General features: G+C 44.3%; 2 protein-coding genes across 2 annotated transcripts; both read left to right on the top strand.

The window, feature by feature from the left end:
• Positions 1-1,434: 1,434 nt before the first annotated feature.
• Positions 1,435-3,879, top strand: E1B28_010642 (uncharacterized protein; the record flags this gene model as incomplete). Its single annotated transcript, XM_043155621.1, has 13 exons — positions 1,435-1,566; positions 1,624-1,654; positions 1,707-1,829; positions 1,904-2,120; positions 2,175-2,209; positions 2,273-2,395; positions 2,448-2,461; positions 2,507-2,618; positions 2,691-3,168; positions 3,229-3,304; positions 3,376-3,443; positions 3,509-3,668; positions 3,739-3,879. The coding sequence occupies 13 exons, from the start codon at positions 1,435-1,437 to the stop codon at positions 3,877-3,879; spliced, it is 1,710 nt and encodes a 569-aa protein (XP_043008093.1).
• A 2,920-nt stretch (positions 3,880-6,799) lies between these two features.
• Positions 6,800-7,210, top strand: E1B28_010641 (uncharacterized protein; the record flags this gene model as incomplete). The annotated part of the gene is made up of 1 exon (XM_043155620.1): positions 6,800-7,210. One exon carries the CDS (start codon positions 6,800-6,802, stop codon positions 7,208-7,210), a length of 411 nt encoding a protein of 136 aa, XP_043008092.1.
• Positions 7,211-17,849: the final 10,639 nt, after the last annotated feature.

Below are 17,849 nucleotides of genomic sequence, written 5' to 3'. Positions count from 1 at the left end.
CCAACAAACTTGAAAAAATGAGAGATAAAAACTCACATCACATCGATCCTATGTCAACTCTGCCAAGTAACGGAAAGTAGGCGTAAGAGCTGGGTGACTGATGAGGGAGTTCGTGCAAACGCCACTGGCCTGCCCTTAGCTAGCGCCCGTCGGAGTTTTAACTGCAGGGGTTTGATCAGGGGACTGTGAGAAAAGGACTTACTTAGATGCTCCCCGTTCAAGTTGATTCCGAACATCAGCTCACGTGACAATATCCCAGGTGGCCATAATTTATAAGTGGTCAAACATCCGGAAATGGTGAACTGACAAGGAAAGTATCTCATCTCCATTACTACGAAAAATGATGCCGCAATGTTAGTTAGCCATGTCTAACGATATAGCATTGATCTCATATAACAATAATGCGAAAGAGATTCAAGGCCGGGGCCCGGTAAGTACTGCCGTTTACCCGAACCCGTCGAGCTCGAGTTCGGAAGGGAAGGTAGGAGGAAGGAAATAAGAGGTCGAACCTATCCCAACCGAACTAGAACCTATATCAACTTCCCAAGAGCTATGCTGAGGTCGGCTCTCAGGGTACCGTTTGATCTATCAATCAATTGATTCAGCCATGTATCTCTTCACTGATCCTTCCTTCCTTGTTGCCAGCAAATGGTGCTAACAACGAGCAGGAGGTCCCCAATCCATGATCGATGGATGATTTTTCATAGCCCAATGCCCATGCTGTCTCGGAGCAATATTGGAGATGACGGTACTAGTACTTGAGCTTGATCCGATATGGACGGTCAGTGCATGGGAACTGCTAGCTCCCTCCGGAGCCAGAGCGGATCTGTTAATCAGAAGTGCCAAACTTATTGCGAGTCGTAAGTTAAGTATTAGGTAAAGCAAAACGGGTAGTACAGGGAAGTTAGTGTAATAGTGGATGCACATTCGAGAGCAGGATACTGCTATTAGAGCTCCCTGTACGCGTATAGATGAAGATTAGCTGATGGAGTAATTTTTAATTAAAACACTCACAGTTTTTATTCCAAATATCAACTTCGTCTCACGACTCAAAGTACTCAAGTACAAGGGATGACGGAAGGTGAAAGGTGTTACATAAACAGGCGGGATATTAGGCCTGCCCTTAAGTCGGCACTTCAGCTGGTTCCGGGCCGCCCCTACCCATCTTCTACCGCCTATACATCATTCTGTCGCATTCTGTCGAAGTGGATACTTAGGTATTCATAACATGTGGTCTGCTGTATTCCTATTCCCTTGCATATATCCCATGACCCCAAAGAAACCGGTTGGAGAATCCCCCTTCACACTGTACAGTCCTTACCTTACTTCCAGTAGGAAGGAGAAAATTATCGGCAAAACCAACCAACCATTCTGTTCATGAATTGCCGTTAACGGATTTCAGCTTCTCTATAACCACAGAAAGCCTCCGACACTATGACAATCCACCGCAAGGCGGATTTGGAACCATTTACAATCGAGAAAACAGTAAATTCTGAAGAAGAAGTTCGCCCAGGCGATCGGGAGCACTACAGCAATCCGGAAGATGAAACTCATAGGACTCTGTCGGTGAGATATCATCTCTTACTTTTTTCCAGTGCTAACATTGACCTAATCAATCATCAGAGCAGACACATACAGCTAATAGGAATTGGAGGTATTCGCTTTTTGATACGATATCTCGATTTAATCGCCAATGGAATGAACAGGTTCAATTGGGACGGCCATCTTCGTGCAAATAGGTGCAGCTCTGACACACGGCGGCCCCGGAAGCCTTTTCGTCGCCTTCACGTTTTGGTCAACAGTCGTGCTGGCGATCAATAACTCCCTAGGTGCGTGTTCGGTTCCAACATCCGGGATAGACGTACAATCTCAACTTAACATGTTTTCATCCTTAATTCTACAGCGGAAATGGTCACATGGATGCCCATCTCCTCGCCGTTTATACGTTACGCAGATCATTTTGTCGATTCTGCTCTAGGTTTCATCGCCGCCATCAATTTCTTCGTCAACATGGGGATCAACGTACCCTTCGAAATAACCGCTTTCAACTTGACCTTACATTTCTGGACGGATAGGATCCCAATAGTGGCAGTCATATTTTTTGTCCTTCTGTGCTACTTGTTCGTTTTTCATTCCATGTCAATTCGAATTTGTACTGATTTCGACTTACTTAGACTCTTGAATATCTTTGCGGTGAAGCTTTACGGAGGTGAGCACCTGCTCACATGATGGTCACGGAAACTCGGCGGAACTTACGGAATTGACGTTTAAGAGGCGGAATTTTGGCTGGCGCTTGGTAAAGTCATCCTTGCTGTCGGCCTCATTTTCTTTACGTTTGTCGTAATGGTTGGCAGGAATCCTTTGCATGACGCATTCGGGTTCAGGAACTGGGATCGTGAGTCGCCGAATTTACTCGTAAAGGCGTTCAATGACCAAGCTATCTGCAGCGTCCCGTGTCCAGGTATGTCATGGAACCCATAACGCGTTAAACTTATACTTATTTCAGCCTGATTTACTCCACAAGGGAGCACCATTTGCCGAGTACGTCAAAAAGGGCTCTCAAGGTCGATTCATCGGGTTCTTGAACTGTCTGGTCCAAGCTGCATTTACCCTCGTGGGTGAGTACTTGAATTAGTTACATCAGTCCCCACAAAGACAGCGTGGTAAAACTCAGAATCCTATTGAATTAGGACCCGAATTCATTTCAATGACAGCTGGTGAAGCCGCTAACCCCCGAACCGTCCTTCCACGTACATTCAAGCATACCTACGGCCGTCTTTTGATCTTCTTCGTAATTGGGTCCCTCTGCGTGGGTATTCTGATCCCATACAACGACCCGAACCTCCTCTCCGCTGCTACGAATCCTCAACCAGGAGCCGGATCGTCTCCATATGTGATCGCTATGCACAACCTACGAGTCACCGTGTTGCCCCATATCGTAAACGCTTCTGTTTTGTTATCGATATTCTCGGCAGGCAATAATTTCATGTATAGTGCAAGTAGGGTGCTGTTGGGGATGGCTCTGGAGGGGAAGCTGGGGGCACTGAGTGAACGGTTTAGCAGATGCACCTCTCACGGAGCCCCGATTTGGTGTGTTGCTGCGACAAGTCTGTTCGGTTTGTTAGCATTACTTGGCGTGTCCAATACCTCGGCGGTTGTTCTGCAGTGGTAAGTTTGTCTCTTTCCCCCATTGAATTGTCGGCCTAAATATTTTTCTTGACCCTTCAGGTTCGCAGACCTCATTACCGTGTCTTACACCTTCAACTATTTTTGCATAGCAATCTCATACCTCCGGTTCTATTATGTTCGTACCTTTTACTGTAACTTCGCCTTTCCCGCGAGTGTTCCGAATCCCGAATTGATCCCTTCCACTAGGCTCTCAAGGCACAAAACATCTCGAGGGACACATTACCCTACAAGGGACCTTGGCAACCCTATTGCGGGTGAGTCAAAAGCGTCCAAAGACGGAAAAGCGCTCCGTAATACTCAACATGGTGTTCCTTGATAGCCTTTACGCCCTAACCCTCTGCTCCATTATGCTCGTCATCCAAGCATATTCTGTATTCATGACTGGAAAATGGGACGTCCCCACCGTCATATTTGTATACGCCCTAATTGTGGGGCTTCCTCTGCTCTTTATCGGATGGAAGCTCCGCAAGAGCTCAAAGGTGGGTAGTTTTATCAGTTGTCTCGCCTCGTACCCCGACTGCAGCCTGATTGACTCGGAAATATTTTCAGTTACGAAAGCTAGAAGACATCTCGTTTTTCGCACAAGAACGTGCCAAAGTAGACGAATATGAAGAGAACAGTATGTTGAATTCCATTGGGAGGAGGAAAGGGTGGATGTTAAAGGTCGTCGACTGGGTATTGGGAACGTGAATACTAAAGGTAACGACCTCGCCTTCTCCTTCTCCAACTTCACATTCCACATTCCACGTCGATACTTATGAGTTCTGAGTCCTCACACATTCCTGCCATTGCATGCATTTTGCTTAAAGATCTTAATGTTGTGACATCTGTCTCAACTTGAGATGTCTTAAGATATCTTAACATAATCTCAATGATCTCAATAATAGTGGCCTTTCCAATGTTTCATTATCTCAAAAATTCTCAAAACAAATCATGTCTCAAATTAAGAAGAAAATCTAAATAATCTCAAACATATTTAACTCTCAATCTCAATATATCAACTGTGATTATTATGAGTATAAGTCTCTAAGTCAAACAATTTCTTGTTTGATATACTAAGCTAAGGTCTTGTGGGGACCTGGTGCTAAATATTTCAATTGTGTTGCACACAAGTGACTTAGAGACTTATACTCATAGTAATCACAGTTGGTGTATTGAGATTGAAAGTTAAATATGTTTGAGATTATTGAGATTTTCTTCTTAATTTGAGACATGATTTGTTTTGAGAATTTTTGAGATAATGAAACATTGGAAAGGCCACTATTATTGAGATCATTGAGATTATGTTAAGATATCTTAAGACATCTCAAGTTGAGACAGATGTCACAACATTAAGAGCTTTAAGCAAAATGCATGCAATGGCAGGAATGTGTGAGGACTCAGAACTCATAAGTATGGATGTGGAATGTAAGATCTTCAAGCAAAATGCATACATTTACTGCACATTCAACCAGCTCTTCTGTATTCCCTAGTATACTTAAGCCCATTCTCATTTCCAATAACTCATTCCCCTGTTGGGCTAACACCATTCCATGCACACACCTTGTGTATTCTGTCCAATTGTAAATTGTATTCAAACTGATAAAGTCTGCAATGTCAAAGGGGGGCCCAATGAGAATCGAGATGCAGCAGACCACCACAAAAAATGAGATGCAGCACTCAGCACACACACACACAGAATTGCAGCACACCCAATATCCAGTTCATTTTCTGGGTGTGTTCCTTTTGCTTTGTGTGTGCTGCAACTGGCCTGCATATTAGTAGATCAAATTAGTCAAGGTAATCTAAGTCACCCACCAGGTATCAAGATAATGGGGTATTCAAAAAAATCTAGGATATTCATATCAAATTCATATTGCTATATACATTTCATAAGAAATACAGTACTAATGTTATTAATGTGCTTCTTGCCATGATTTTGGGTTGAATTTTGACCAAGTGTCATGCACAGCCTTGCTCATAAGGCATACAACACAACAGTCATTAGGTGAAATCTTCATTGTTTCCCATTGTTCATGCACTTTGCCAAGTCGAGTGTCCATTGGCAATGCCCAAATATCCTCTCTGAAGGCCGTTACCTTCATCACCACAGACCCTTTATGTTTGCCACATAAAACAACCATCAGGAGTTTGATCTTCACAGTCAGACATACGGGCTCTACAGCCATCTGTAGTGGTATCCTCCCTTTCAACTGCTGCCATTTCACAGTCAACCACCAATTCTCCAAACGTGCCTTCAGCAGATGTCAAAGACTTTTGACCCATTATACTGTCTGCTGTTCAGGTCAGGTATGCTGCCAGTTAGTTTTACTTGGAACAATACACAGTTGGTGATCTTAGGCAGCATGTTGCAGAAACCATGTTGGCTGCTATAGTGGGTTCTCCACCATTCAAATCCAGATCCTGTTCTCAAAAGCAGTGGCCTTCCAATTCCCAAAGGTGGTGATCCAGTTCCCAAAGGTGGTGGTGTTCCAGTCCCCAAATGCAGTGGCAACAGTTCATCTGCTTTGGGGTTTCAAACATTCATATTGGCTGACAATCATGAGGAGGGGGAGGAGTTGATTCCCTTGGAGCCAGACATGACTCTTCAGAGAGCACAAGTCCCACTCTCAACCATTTGAGAACAGGTATAGCCCAGTGGAGATACCTGTGTGGCAGGAGGAATACTTTTGGCAGTAATGGGAAAAGTATACCACTCAATAATCAACCTAATATCAGAGCTACAGAGATAGCATTAACACCAGATCTGTCACAAACTGAACCAGGGGTACTACCCCTACTTTCAGATACCCACTATCGTGCTGAAAATTGGATTAAGCCTTAATAATGCATACTTTTATCATTTTATTAACATTTGAGTTATAAAATAAGGGAATGTAGGACTAGGGTGAGCCCAAACTACTAGTCAAAGCACAAGCCTCTATGTCAGGAGTTGATCCTTGGGTGAGGCGAGCTGACAATTGAAGGGAAAAGGAATGACTCCTAGGTAGAATTGACCAGACAAGAGTGAAGTTCTACTGTACACTTGGAGTACTTATATACTACACTACTTAAGGGGCAAGGGGTTGAGGGGGCAGGGGCCTCCCTATCTATGATGGTCTATGGCGATCACAAGTTGGATGGAGTGGTCAACAGTGAGGAGCCAAAGGAATCAAAGGGAGGATGATCACAGAGATTGAAATGATCAAGTGCGAGGACAGGAGGAGTTGTGATAGCACGTGAAGTACTATAGAGGAGTACTCGGAGTATGGTGAGTTCATGACATTACCCCCCCCCCCCCCCCCCCCCTTAAGGGCGTTTGCCCTCGAAGGCTTCGTGGTTATACCATATACCCAAGGCTGACTTTTCCGAGTACTTTTGGTGTAATTTTCTCGCAGTCAAAATAGCAGGATTGTTGAGCTACAATACATGAGGCACGAAAGTAAGGTAGCTTGAGGTCTTCGAACGGACACGTGGTGCAGTACGAAATCCTCCCTCTGTACCATCACCATGCTCGTTCCTCAACAGACTCGCGTCTAAGTCATACAACACACCAACGACATCCTTTTCCTCTTCTCTCCCTCTTTCATCTATCACTTTCTTTTATCTCTAGTCCTTTTTTCTCCAAAAGATGCCGGACAGACTAGATCACGACCCCAGCAAAGACATATGCCCAGACTTCTCACACGACAGACATCTGCGCTATAGACAGTTCCTCATCGCAGACGAAACCCTCCCTGACATCACTAACGATGAACAAGCAATAGAACACATGCAGAATGACTGGAGAACTGAAATCGAGGAACATGTGGCTCAATGGAATCAACAAGTAGAGGAGGATAGGGTTTTGGAACATCAGAGGCAACAGCAAGAAGAGGAAACAACAAGATTGCGAGAAGAGGAGGAAAGAGAGCAACGAGAGGAAAGCTTGAAAGAGAAGGAGAAGAAGAGAGAAACCTTGCACCCTTTTGTACCCGGTCAGTCGATGAACAAACGACCGGAAAGACTTCAACCTTTTGCACAAGACAAGATGGAGAAATGAAAGTTCGTTCCTTTCTGGTACTTCACCCCCTCGGCCTGCAACGAAACCGAGGCAATCCTTAGGAGAGCCACCAATGACACCACCATCGGAATTCACAAAGATGCCGACGAAAAAATCGTAGTTACCGCAAACCCAGCTAATAGAGCTTCTCCAAATGCGAAAGCGGATGAAGAACTAACCTGGGGCGACATTCTCGACGGCAGGACCTTGTTCCTGAAGTCGTTGAGCCTAGGGGGGTTTCCGCCTGCCTGGCAACAAATGTTTTCTTCATTCTATGTTACTATGGACGCTCATCCAGATCTACACTCCCCTTTGGGGAAGAAGATTTTTGTACTCTACCACGCGAAAATGCGCTTCTACTGGTATAACGCAAATGCTAATGGCCAACCGTTCGACTTGTCCGTCATCAACAATGAAACCCTTCAAAAATGTAGAAGAATTGTAGAAGACAACGAACTGCAGTCGAGGATGTCACGGTAAGCCACCAATGCTTTTTCTACAACTACGAATACTAACCGAAGTCAATATCTTCCTTTTTCAAACAACTGCTACCTGTATTGTACTTTCCCTTGCACTTACACGCACCTGCATCCGCACCACACCTGCACCCATGCCTCCAACCGCACCCGCACCCTTGTCTAAACGCACCCGCACCCCTGTCTAAACGCACCCGCACCCTTGTCTAAACGCACCCGCACCTGCATGTCCCGCACCTGCATGTCCCGCACCTGTACTCACATCTACACCTGCATAACCATACCCGCCCCCCCCCTCCCTTGCCTTCATTGCATTAAATATGCCAGCTTAGACAAAGTTACCAAGCAACTGTCGATCTCAAACCAACGCTACGTACACGCACTGGCACAAAGCAGCACCCCATCGCCGTACCGACATAGCTCTGGAGGTAAATGACCTCGTGAAGAGTCCTCCCCAGACACATCGCAACCCATTTTTATGTCACCAAAAAAACCAAGAACAACCTTCATGCAGTCCTTTCAGGAAGCGCATCCAGACCCAATGGGAGGATACAAACCACTATCTGCTTGTCCCAAATGTCTCGGACGATATAAACATGATGTCTCCAAGTGTACCAGCCACTTCATGTGGGACAAACATACACCAACTCGATGTCGCTAACAGCACTAAAAGCTACTACTAGGTGCAGCAAAGCACACTCCAAGCACGAAGTGCGCAAAACCAAACCCAACACTAGCAATTAGCGTAGTTGATTTGTGGAGGTCGGTATCAATGGACGCTCTCAGCAAGGTTCACTGAGAACTCTAAGATATGACTTCAAGGGTGGGGCTTTATATGGTTCAAAACAAATTCAAATTCTGTGTTCACAAGTCAAAATGACAAAGGCTTTCTACGAAGTTCACTACTTCGAGGAGGTGTTCAATTCTTTCTAAGTTCAAAATAGAACTATCAAATTCAATTCAAATTCGAGTCAAAGCGACTCCACAAGTTCAAAGTTTCCAAGTACCAAAGTGGCAACAAATTCAAATCAAATTCAAAGTTCAAATCCAATCTTTTCCAAATACAAACACCAACTTCGAAGAAGTGGGGCAAAGTATGAGCCAGAGTCCCCTAGTGAAAGCACTTAGGCTTCTGTCGTAGGTTACTGGGGAAAATACTGCTGCTACCATCCTCCCTTATATATGCCTTTTCGAATAAATAATAATCAAACGTCGAAGATATGGTAAAAAGTCGAAAATATAGGGAAATCCCTTTCAGAGATACCAAAGTACCCTTAATCAGGTATAGTACATGTCAATTAGATAAAACTGTCCAGAATATAGTATTCCTTATTCCTTTTCCTCATATTTTCTTTATTCCTGTTCCGAGTCGGATATCTTTGACATTTGCATGTGGATACATCCTGACCCCTTTTTGTTTCCAAGGCGAGTCCCCATGTGCTCCCTTGTTCTCTCTTGTTCTATCCGATCTGGAATAGTCCAAAACTGCTCGATCTACATTCCAGGGATCGTTCCTATGGTTCTTTCCTGGTAGAATGTCCTTTCTGACCGGACATCGTCGACATCCGCCCCTTTTCTTGTTTCCAGCTGTAAGTTACAGCCACCGGCATTGTTTCTGTTCCTTAAGTCCGAAGTGGACTTTAGATAGTTACATCCGTCCGATTGTTACTTCCAGATGTACTTCTAAGAGTTGTTTCCGTCTTTTCAACCAATATCGAAGAAATCAATAAATTGATAGTAAAATCAAGTGTCCCCATGTTTGCTACAGGTAATTGCGAGTGAGACGAGGCCTATCCAAATGAACGAAGGTTTTTAAAGGCTGCTTCATCAGTTCCTACAGGTTTCGGAACGTCGAAGACTCTCATCTATAGGGTGTTTCGTACTTTCTGTACTTCGGATAACCCGCAAATAGACCCGTGCTTTGACTAGCAGCTTGGGCTTGCTCTAATCCTCATATTATGTTCCCATTTTGATTATATTATATATAAAAATGTTAAAAATGCGTTTATTTAGGTACTAGTAGATTATATCCGCGATATCTCCCCCTAACAAAAGAAAGGACTGTCCTCAGTCCATATTATCTTTGTCCGGAGTCAATCCGCAATGTCTACGACCTGTTTCGCAATGTTCTTTGGTTGATTAGACCTCCTCGAAGTCCAAAATTTCTTTCCCGAGGACTCTAAGTCCCCACATCAATCGGTTCCTTCATATATCTCGCTTAGAAGCGTTATCGATATCAAATTGAATTGATTATGCACTAGCGAGTTAGCCATCAACTCGTTTTCGAGATCTGTAGCTAAGGTTTCCTTATTTAGAACTTTCCCACTCCACTACTTCCGCGAGAGGTATGTTCAAAATATTTCTAAGTCAATTCGGGGTTTGCCGATCGCCCCTTTTATATTTTCAAGGTTCAACGGTTCGTTTTTCAACTTTCCTTCCTCCCTTATTCTACCATGTCTTCCTCTTCGTCGCTTTCGGGCCTTTCGCCAGCGGCTCTCAGCGATCTTTCGTCCTTCAATGAGGCCATGTTCACAATACACCGCACATTCGGCGATGCAATCACGTTCCCTCCCTCTGAAGAACTTTCACGCGACGGACTCCTCCTCTGTGCTCTCAAGCATTGCGGAACAGAGCTGGTACGTGTTAATTCCCTTTCTCTTCCTTTCTGTTTCATTTCTGACGCGTTTCGCACTCTAGGATCGCTTGGCTTTCGAATTCCACAAGTTTTCGTTTCATCGAAGCTTCCCTCCTGCAGTGGGATCGATCCTTTCTGCTGCCTCAAGGATAGCGAATTCTCAACGTTACGAAGCTTTCTGGGTGCTTTCTGCTGATGAACTCGCCACTTGGGCGACATATAACCTTGTGCGTTCCATATTTCCTTTCTTTTGTCTTCGATACTAACTGTCTTCCGTAGCCTCAACATAACTTTAAGGCTGCGCCTTCCGTCAACTTTCTATACGACGTTCTTCCCGATCTTGAACTTCGCCCTTACTCTCCCTGGCATCCCGGATACCGAATGGTCCGCATGATGTCTTCAAAACGACGCCGGTCTGAAGAGAACGACAAGAAGGCCTCTTCCTCTGAAGTCGAAATCGTCGACGATCCCCCGGCGAAACGTCTCAAACAGACCGCTATGCGCAAGGTAAGCCGTCATTTCCGCTCTTAGACTTCTCCTAACCATTCTATAGCCAACGTCGAAGAGATCCAAGGCAGTAGTCTCTTCTGAGGAAGAGGAAGACGAAATCGAGTCCGAAGAGGACCTGAAACCTTCTCCTTCCCCAGAAGTAAGTTCACTTAATATTTTCCTTCTTTCTCAAGGCTAAACAATATCTTCGTAGCCGCTTACCAGACTGTCAAAGAAAGATCCCCCTCCGCCTTCGAAAAAGCAACTGGAGGTGGTCATATCCCAACGTCCGCTCCCTAAGCCTTTGCCTAAGCCGGCACGTTCTCTGGTAAGTCTCTTATTCTTTTCTGTTTCTCACTATTCTAATAATTGGAATAGATTCCGCCCTCCGATTTGTCGAAAATCAAGAAGGTCGAGATCCCTCCAGTAGCCAGTTCGTCGACTTTGTCCTCCGGCCCTCGCACTACGCGCAGTTCAACCGGTACCCTCCTGAAGGTCAAGCAAGAACCTTCGAAGACACCTGCAGCTGGTAAGGTCCCCGAGGTTCGAAAGGATAAGGGGAAAGGCAAGGCTAGGCCTAAATCGCCATCTCCCTACGTTCCGAAGCCTTCGAAATGGTTTTCCAATCGCCGATTTGACATCGTAAGTCTCCGTTTTATACTCATTACTTCTTTTCTTTTCTAAGTCATTACTTTTTCAGCATTCGCAAACCCAAAAGCATCCGCAAGGTCTCGACGCCGATAGTAAGTTATCTTTCCAGTTTCTAACATTTTCTTGTTTCTAATTCCTATCTTAGATGTCCCGCTCCGCTTCAACGTTCCTGAGGCAGACGCTTTTTCGCTTCGAGATGTTCTCGAGAGCGGCCGGACTCTTTCTTCAGTAAGTTCTAACCGTCACTCTCTTTTTCCTAAGCTGATCCAACTTGAACAGGAATTAATGCTTCCATGCTTCTCCTGCGCCTCCGCAAAAGTCAAGTGCGAGCGCTCTACAACAAAAAGCGAGAAGTGTGATCGATGCAAGGTGTCTCGGTTCCCGTGCAGTTGGATTCTGCCGAAGTCGGAGTCCTGGTCTAGGATGGACATCATCCGGGACTGGGCGAGTTCGACCCCCAGCAGTAAGTCCTTGTTTTCCATTCTATTCTTTTGACTAACGTATCTTTCTAGACTTCCATTCGCGTCTAGGCGAGCTCTTGCAGCTCTTGAAGATATATGACCAGCTCAATGAACAAGCGCGGTCTCTTCAAGATTCGATTTCCTCCCTTCGTGCCAACATCGTCGACAAGGCTCACAAGGTCCAAGATGTCGCCATCAACCCGAAGGTAGTTCTCGAATATCTTCAACTGCACCCGGACGGTCTGGCGCTCTCTTCGGAGACAATCCGTGGGCTTAGTGCCCTTTTTGATTGGCCGTTGGAAGATGGAGAGGCAGAGGGGTTCACGGAGGTCAAGGTGGATGGGTCTTCGACGACCTTTCTCAACCCGACAACCGGCGAGTCCTTCTCTGTCGCTCTTGGTTCGACCAGTGCCGCTCAAGTACGTTTTCTTTATATTTCTATCCATTTTCTGTTTTTTTTTTTTATTATTTTCCTTTCTAAATACTCCTTTCCTTTCAGCAGAACGCTCCGGAACCAGTTCACGATGACAGCGCGTCAGCTCGGGAAGTTGAGGAATCCGTGGTTCAACAGCCGGGTCAAACGGTTGTCGAGGGGAAAGAGCGTTCGATGGAGGCACCATCGCCTGGGGATGTTGCCCCGTCTTCCAATCCTCTTGGACGTTCACCTAAGTGTAAGTCCAGCTCATATCCTAGATATCTTCGACCTCACTAACTATTCCTGTTAGAGATCTTCGCCGATATCTTGTAATGGACTATTGCTTGGACTTGCGGTTCTCGAGACATTGGTCTCGGGACCTATTCTTTTCTTATTTCTTGTAATGCTTCTATCTGTTCAGTAGTATACATACTACTTTAAAAAATGTATTTCTATATCTTTGCTACTGTGTAGCATAAAAATACACTCTGTATTTTTCCTTCTATTACTGTGTGATAAAGGAATTAAGAGTCTTCGAAGACTTTTGACTTAGACAGAGTGCCTTCGTTAGCCCCTGTCTAGTGACTTCAACGATATCAAAGAGACCCCTAAGTCCTACTTTCCCTTTATTCTTTTCTATATTCCCTTCTATCCTGACAAACATGAAGCTAGCCATTGAAGTGCTGTATGAGTTATTGGTTTCTAGTAAGTCCATTCTAATGTCTTCGATACGCAATCTCGAATCTAGACATCGAATAGAGGCATACCCTAGGAACTTTGTTCCTTATGTAGGGCTTTCCTACTACATTGCTGGAGACCAGATCGTTCTTCGTACGCCTCTTTCGACTAAACGAGAAGCTGAACTAGCCATCCAACTCCAATTCATGGTTTCCCTTCGCCATTCTGACGGACCTTACTTCAAGTTTGTCCTCACGTTCGATCCAGCACAGAGATCTTTTATCACGGGTCCCCTCTGCTATCACATTTTTCCTACGGCTGCACGCTCATTCTTTCATCGACTTGCGAACGCTATGGCTCGAGTCGGATTCCTGAAGCTCGAAATTGCCTCAATTCCAGGCGCTGTCGAAGCTTGGTGCATCGCCGTTTTCTATTCTTTCTTCATAGTATCGGATTCCATCCAATATGTTCCTCCACAAGCCTACTATGGTTTCTTTGACTTTGAACTCAACACTGCTAGGTACATATCCGCGGATTTACTGTAGCCTAAATCTTCGAAGTCGAGTTCCGATCAAATTTCCTTATTTAGACATGATCTACATTTCCTACGCCACGCTGTCCGTAGTATAGATCTTGTTTTCAACGTGCTTTTTCTATTTTCTTTTACTAAGACCCCATCTTCGACATTGAAACCATATGTGTCTCGATGGCATCTCGATCATCCTCATGGTTTTCCTTATGGTTCTCTTGTTTCTTAGAGTGTAGGGTTTATTCGGAAGATCGAATTTCCGGCAATTCTGGGCTGTTGCACCAACATCGACGATCCATTCTTAGCTGTTGTTTAGTTGCAAAATGCAAAATTCTGTTCGAATTTCAAGTCCTCTCCCCCTGACAAAAGAACTGTCAACTCCGTTGACTATACCTTTCGGTATAAAAGCCTCAGTGAGGCCATTCCTATCCTCACCCAATTTTCCGTTCTTTTTACTTCTACACTCTCAACTCGTACCGTCTTCGATATGTCTACTGCCAGCAAAGTCCCTGCCTGGAACGGTCGTGACCACTTCCTTAAGCACAACAATGCTTTCATCAAACATATGGAAGCCATGCTCGCCAGCAATATGAGCGTGCTCGCCGATGAAGGCGCTCGCGCTATTGCCAACCGTCTAGTACGTTGTTTCTATTCGTATCCTTTCTTCTTCGACTAACTTCCGTAGTCTGTTTCCATGTCTATCTACCACATCGCGAAAGATACCGAGGCCTTTAATTTCATCAAGAAATGTGTCGAGCTTCTCGAGAAGCTCCAGAAGGTCCCCGGCGTGTCTGAGGTTCCCAGCTACTGCGGTCATCTCGCTTTTGTTCACGAGGTGCAGGCCATTCGTACCAAGCAAGAGGAAACCCTTCGTAACAAGGCCAAAGGCTCCAAGCGCTCTGCTGTACGCTTCCTATCTCAATGATGTCGAAGATATTCTTAAAAGTTTCTCTCCTTTAGAAATCTGCGGAGTTGGTCGGGTCCGACTCTGACGAAGATATGGAACTCGTCGCCGACGCTTCCATTAAGCCAAAGGTACTTTCCAACTCTGTTTTTGTTTTTCCTTACTAAATTTCAGGAGATGGAGGGGCTCGAAGCCTCTATCCATTCCGTCCTCAAACAGAAAGAAGGCAAGTCCGCTGGTAAGGACGTTGCCAAGGGCAAGGGTGCCCGTGCTAATTCTGCCCTTAAGTTCAAGAAAGTCAGTTTCTTGAATTCTTCGATTTCTGTTACATTCTAATTATTCCTTTCAGAGTGGCCCTAACGGTACTTCCGCCATGGCTTTGTCCAGGGCCAAGAAGGCTCGCTTGCCAACTCCAATCATTGACACCGCTGAAGAAACACCCGATATCTTCTCTTATTCCTTTCTTACTTCGTACTGTCCTGACACATCGAAGAGGAACTCCGCCTTCGTCAGGAAGGCCATGAACGTATTCTTCACATTGCAGGGCTGCTGCCCTTTGCCAACCTTTCCAAATACGATCCGGAGCATCTTCTTTCTGTTGCCAACTTCTTGCGCACTGAGGCGGTTACTCTTCAGCATACCATCCTTTACGCTCACAACCAGTACAAGTTCACTATTTCTCAGCTCGACGAAATTAATCGCGTCCGCCTTGCTAAATTAGGTATCGACGATTCTATGGACACCGAATCCATCGAGGAGGCTATCAAGGACGTCTCTGTCCAAGGCGAGACCTTGAAGACTGGCTACGTCTCCGCCTAATTTACCATTTTTCCGTTTTCCTTTTCTAAGTAAAATATATAACCCATACACTTCGCTTGGACTTATACTGTACTTGTCGTCTGTAGCGCTGTTGCGCAAATGTGATTGATTTGAAGCTGAGTTTAGTCTTCGACATCGCTTTCTTCAACTTCTTCGAAGTTGTGTCCGATGTCTGCTTCCTCTTCGCTAAGTCGCAAGTTAGGAATTCGGTCGAAGATATAGTCTTTGTCCGGACCATACTCAACTTCTTCATCTTCTTCTACTAATTTATCTAACTTTTCTTTAGACAAATGTATAAGTTTTTCTATTTCTGAAGGTAACTCGATCGGAGTATATCTTGCCACATGAGGCAGAACTCTGAAAGCAGCATACTTTCCTCTCATAAGAGTCCCATCCATTTCTGCTAAGATATACGAACCTCCTTTTGTCCTTCTAATTACTATACAAGGACCAAAGTATCGAGGAAACATCTTTCTATCTAAGTTCTTTTCAATCTGAGTATTTCGAACTTGGACCAATGTACCCGGTTTAAAGTCATACGGCTTTATAGTGTGCATATAGTCTTGTTCAAATTTTCTTAGATTCCTTCTTTTATTTTCGGATACCCTTTGCACCATATCTAATACATGTGTACGATGTTTTGCTAGGGCTTGAGCACGAAATCCAATAAGTTCTTCCCTGGTCCAAACCCGTTCAGGTGTTTTTACTAACCAAGTAGATTCTACCAGATCTAGAGGCAAAATAGGTTCTGCCCCCAAAACAAAGAAGTAGGGTGAACACCCTAGACTCTTCCTAGTTGTAATTCTGTCTGCCCACAAGATATGTTTCAAGAAATAAAACCAGTGGTGTAAATTCCCACTGGTGGCTTTTGCCAATGCTTGTCTTATATCAAAGTGTGCTCTTTCTATCTTTCCATTGGCCTGAGAATTATATGGTGAGATACGAATACCTCTAACTCCATATTTATCTCTTAACCATTTAGTCAAGGCTAACATCTGAGGAGCATTATCTGTTACGATCTCTTCAGGTGTTCCCCATCTACATAAGATGTCATCAAAGAACCATTCCGCAAGTTGCCTTGCATTCTCATTGGCGATACCTCTTGCTTCAGACCAATTAGACAACGCGCATCTTCCATGCACAATGTTCTTGCATCCTCTACTAGCAGGTGTCATTTTAATAACATCAATATGTATTTTCTGAAATAGAGAAGGAGTGTGGGTAAGAACTGGCGGAATTCTAAGTAACTCCAATTTCCGTTCTTGACAAGGCTTGCAAGACTTGACAAACCAATCCACATCTTCCTCTAAGTGAGGCCACCAAAATCGCTTCTCAATAAGAGCTTTGGTAGCGAACATTCCTTTATGCCCTAAGTTGTCATGCGATGCAACTAGCATCCACATTCGCTTTTCCTTAGGTACAAATAATCTATGATGGCTAGAACCATCCAAAGACTTTCTGTATAATCTTCCTTCATTGTCTACAAAGAACTTAGCAGCCCTTCGTATAAATTTACTTTTCTCTGATGCGGTCATTAATTTCAAGACATCTGAGTCTGAGTTGACCAACCAGTCAATAATCTTTGGAATTCCTTCATCTTGATCAATTGCTTCTTGACTTCGATGAATTTCATCATATGGATGGTCCCTTGACCATTCCAAGTCTATTTCTGATGGGATAACTACCACTTCTTTTAGTGAATAGCTTCTAGCCCAACTTTCTTTCTTATAATGAAAGGACTCAAAATAATAAGCCCAAAGTCTTTCTTCATCTCTGACTTCTTGCAATTCTTCCTCAAAATCCACTACATTTGTAGCTAACTCTGTGAAGTCTACAACTTCATTAAAATATCCTGACCTAGGATCTATATGATCCTTGAAGGTCTCAAATTCTAATGGTTCTTCAGTCTGGTTTTCACCCATCCTGAATTTTACCGGTTTTCCATCATCATCCTCTAGAAATTCTTCCCAACCTTCTGGTCTTTCAGTTGACTTGCCACCTGGTGGCGGTCTCGATAAACCATCTGGCCCATGTACCAATCCCTTGATATGGACTAAGGTAAATCTCCAGAGTCTAATTTCTTCTATCCAACGGTTGATACTGGCATTTGGCGCGCTACTAGGATTGTCTAACATTCCTTTTATGTAGCTAGCATCGGTTTCAACTGTTAAGTTTCTGCATCCATAGGTCTGATATTTGGTAGCTCTTAGAGCCATCATCAAACCATATAATTCTCTTTTCGGTTGAGAAAACCTTGCTTCTCTTTCATTAAGGGTAATGGAACCAAAGTAGTTGAAGAACTTCCTGCGAGGATTTTCTGGATCTTCTTGATATAAGTAGAATCCAACCGCTTGCCATGAAGTATCTACCGCTAACGTAATTCCATTAGGATTTTCATAGTCAATGGGTTTGAGTGCTGGCGCATTTTGAATAGCTTCTTGAACTGTTCTCACAGCCTTCATCTCCGCTTCCCCAATGACAAAAGGTACGTTCGCTGCAGTCAACTTAGTCAACGGACGTGTAATTTTCGCATAATCCTTAATGAACATTCGCATTTGTCCTGCTGTGCCCAAGAAAGATTT

This window comes from Marasmius oreades, chromosome 6 (genome assembly GCF_018924745.1).
Source record: "Marasmius oreades isolate 03SP1 chromosome 6, whole genome shotgun sequence".
NCBI lineage: Eukaryota > Fungi > Basidiomycota > Agaricomycetes > Agaricales > Marasmiaceae > Marasmius > Marasmius oreades.
The sequence above is the reverse complement of the archived record's forward strand: the minus strand, read 5'-3'. Positions and strand labels throughout refer to the sequence as shown.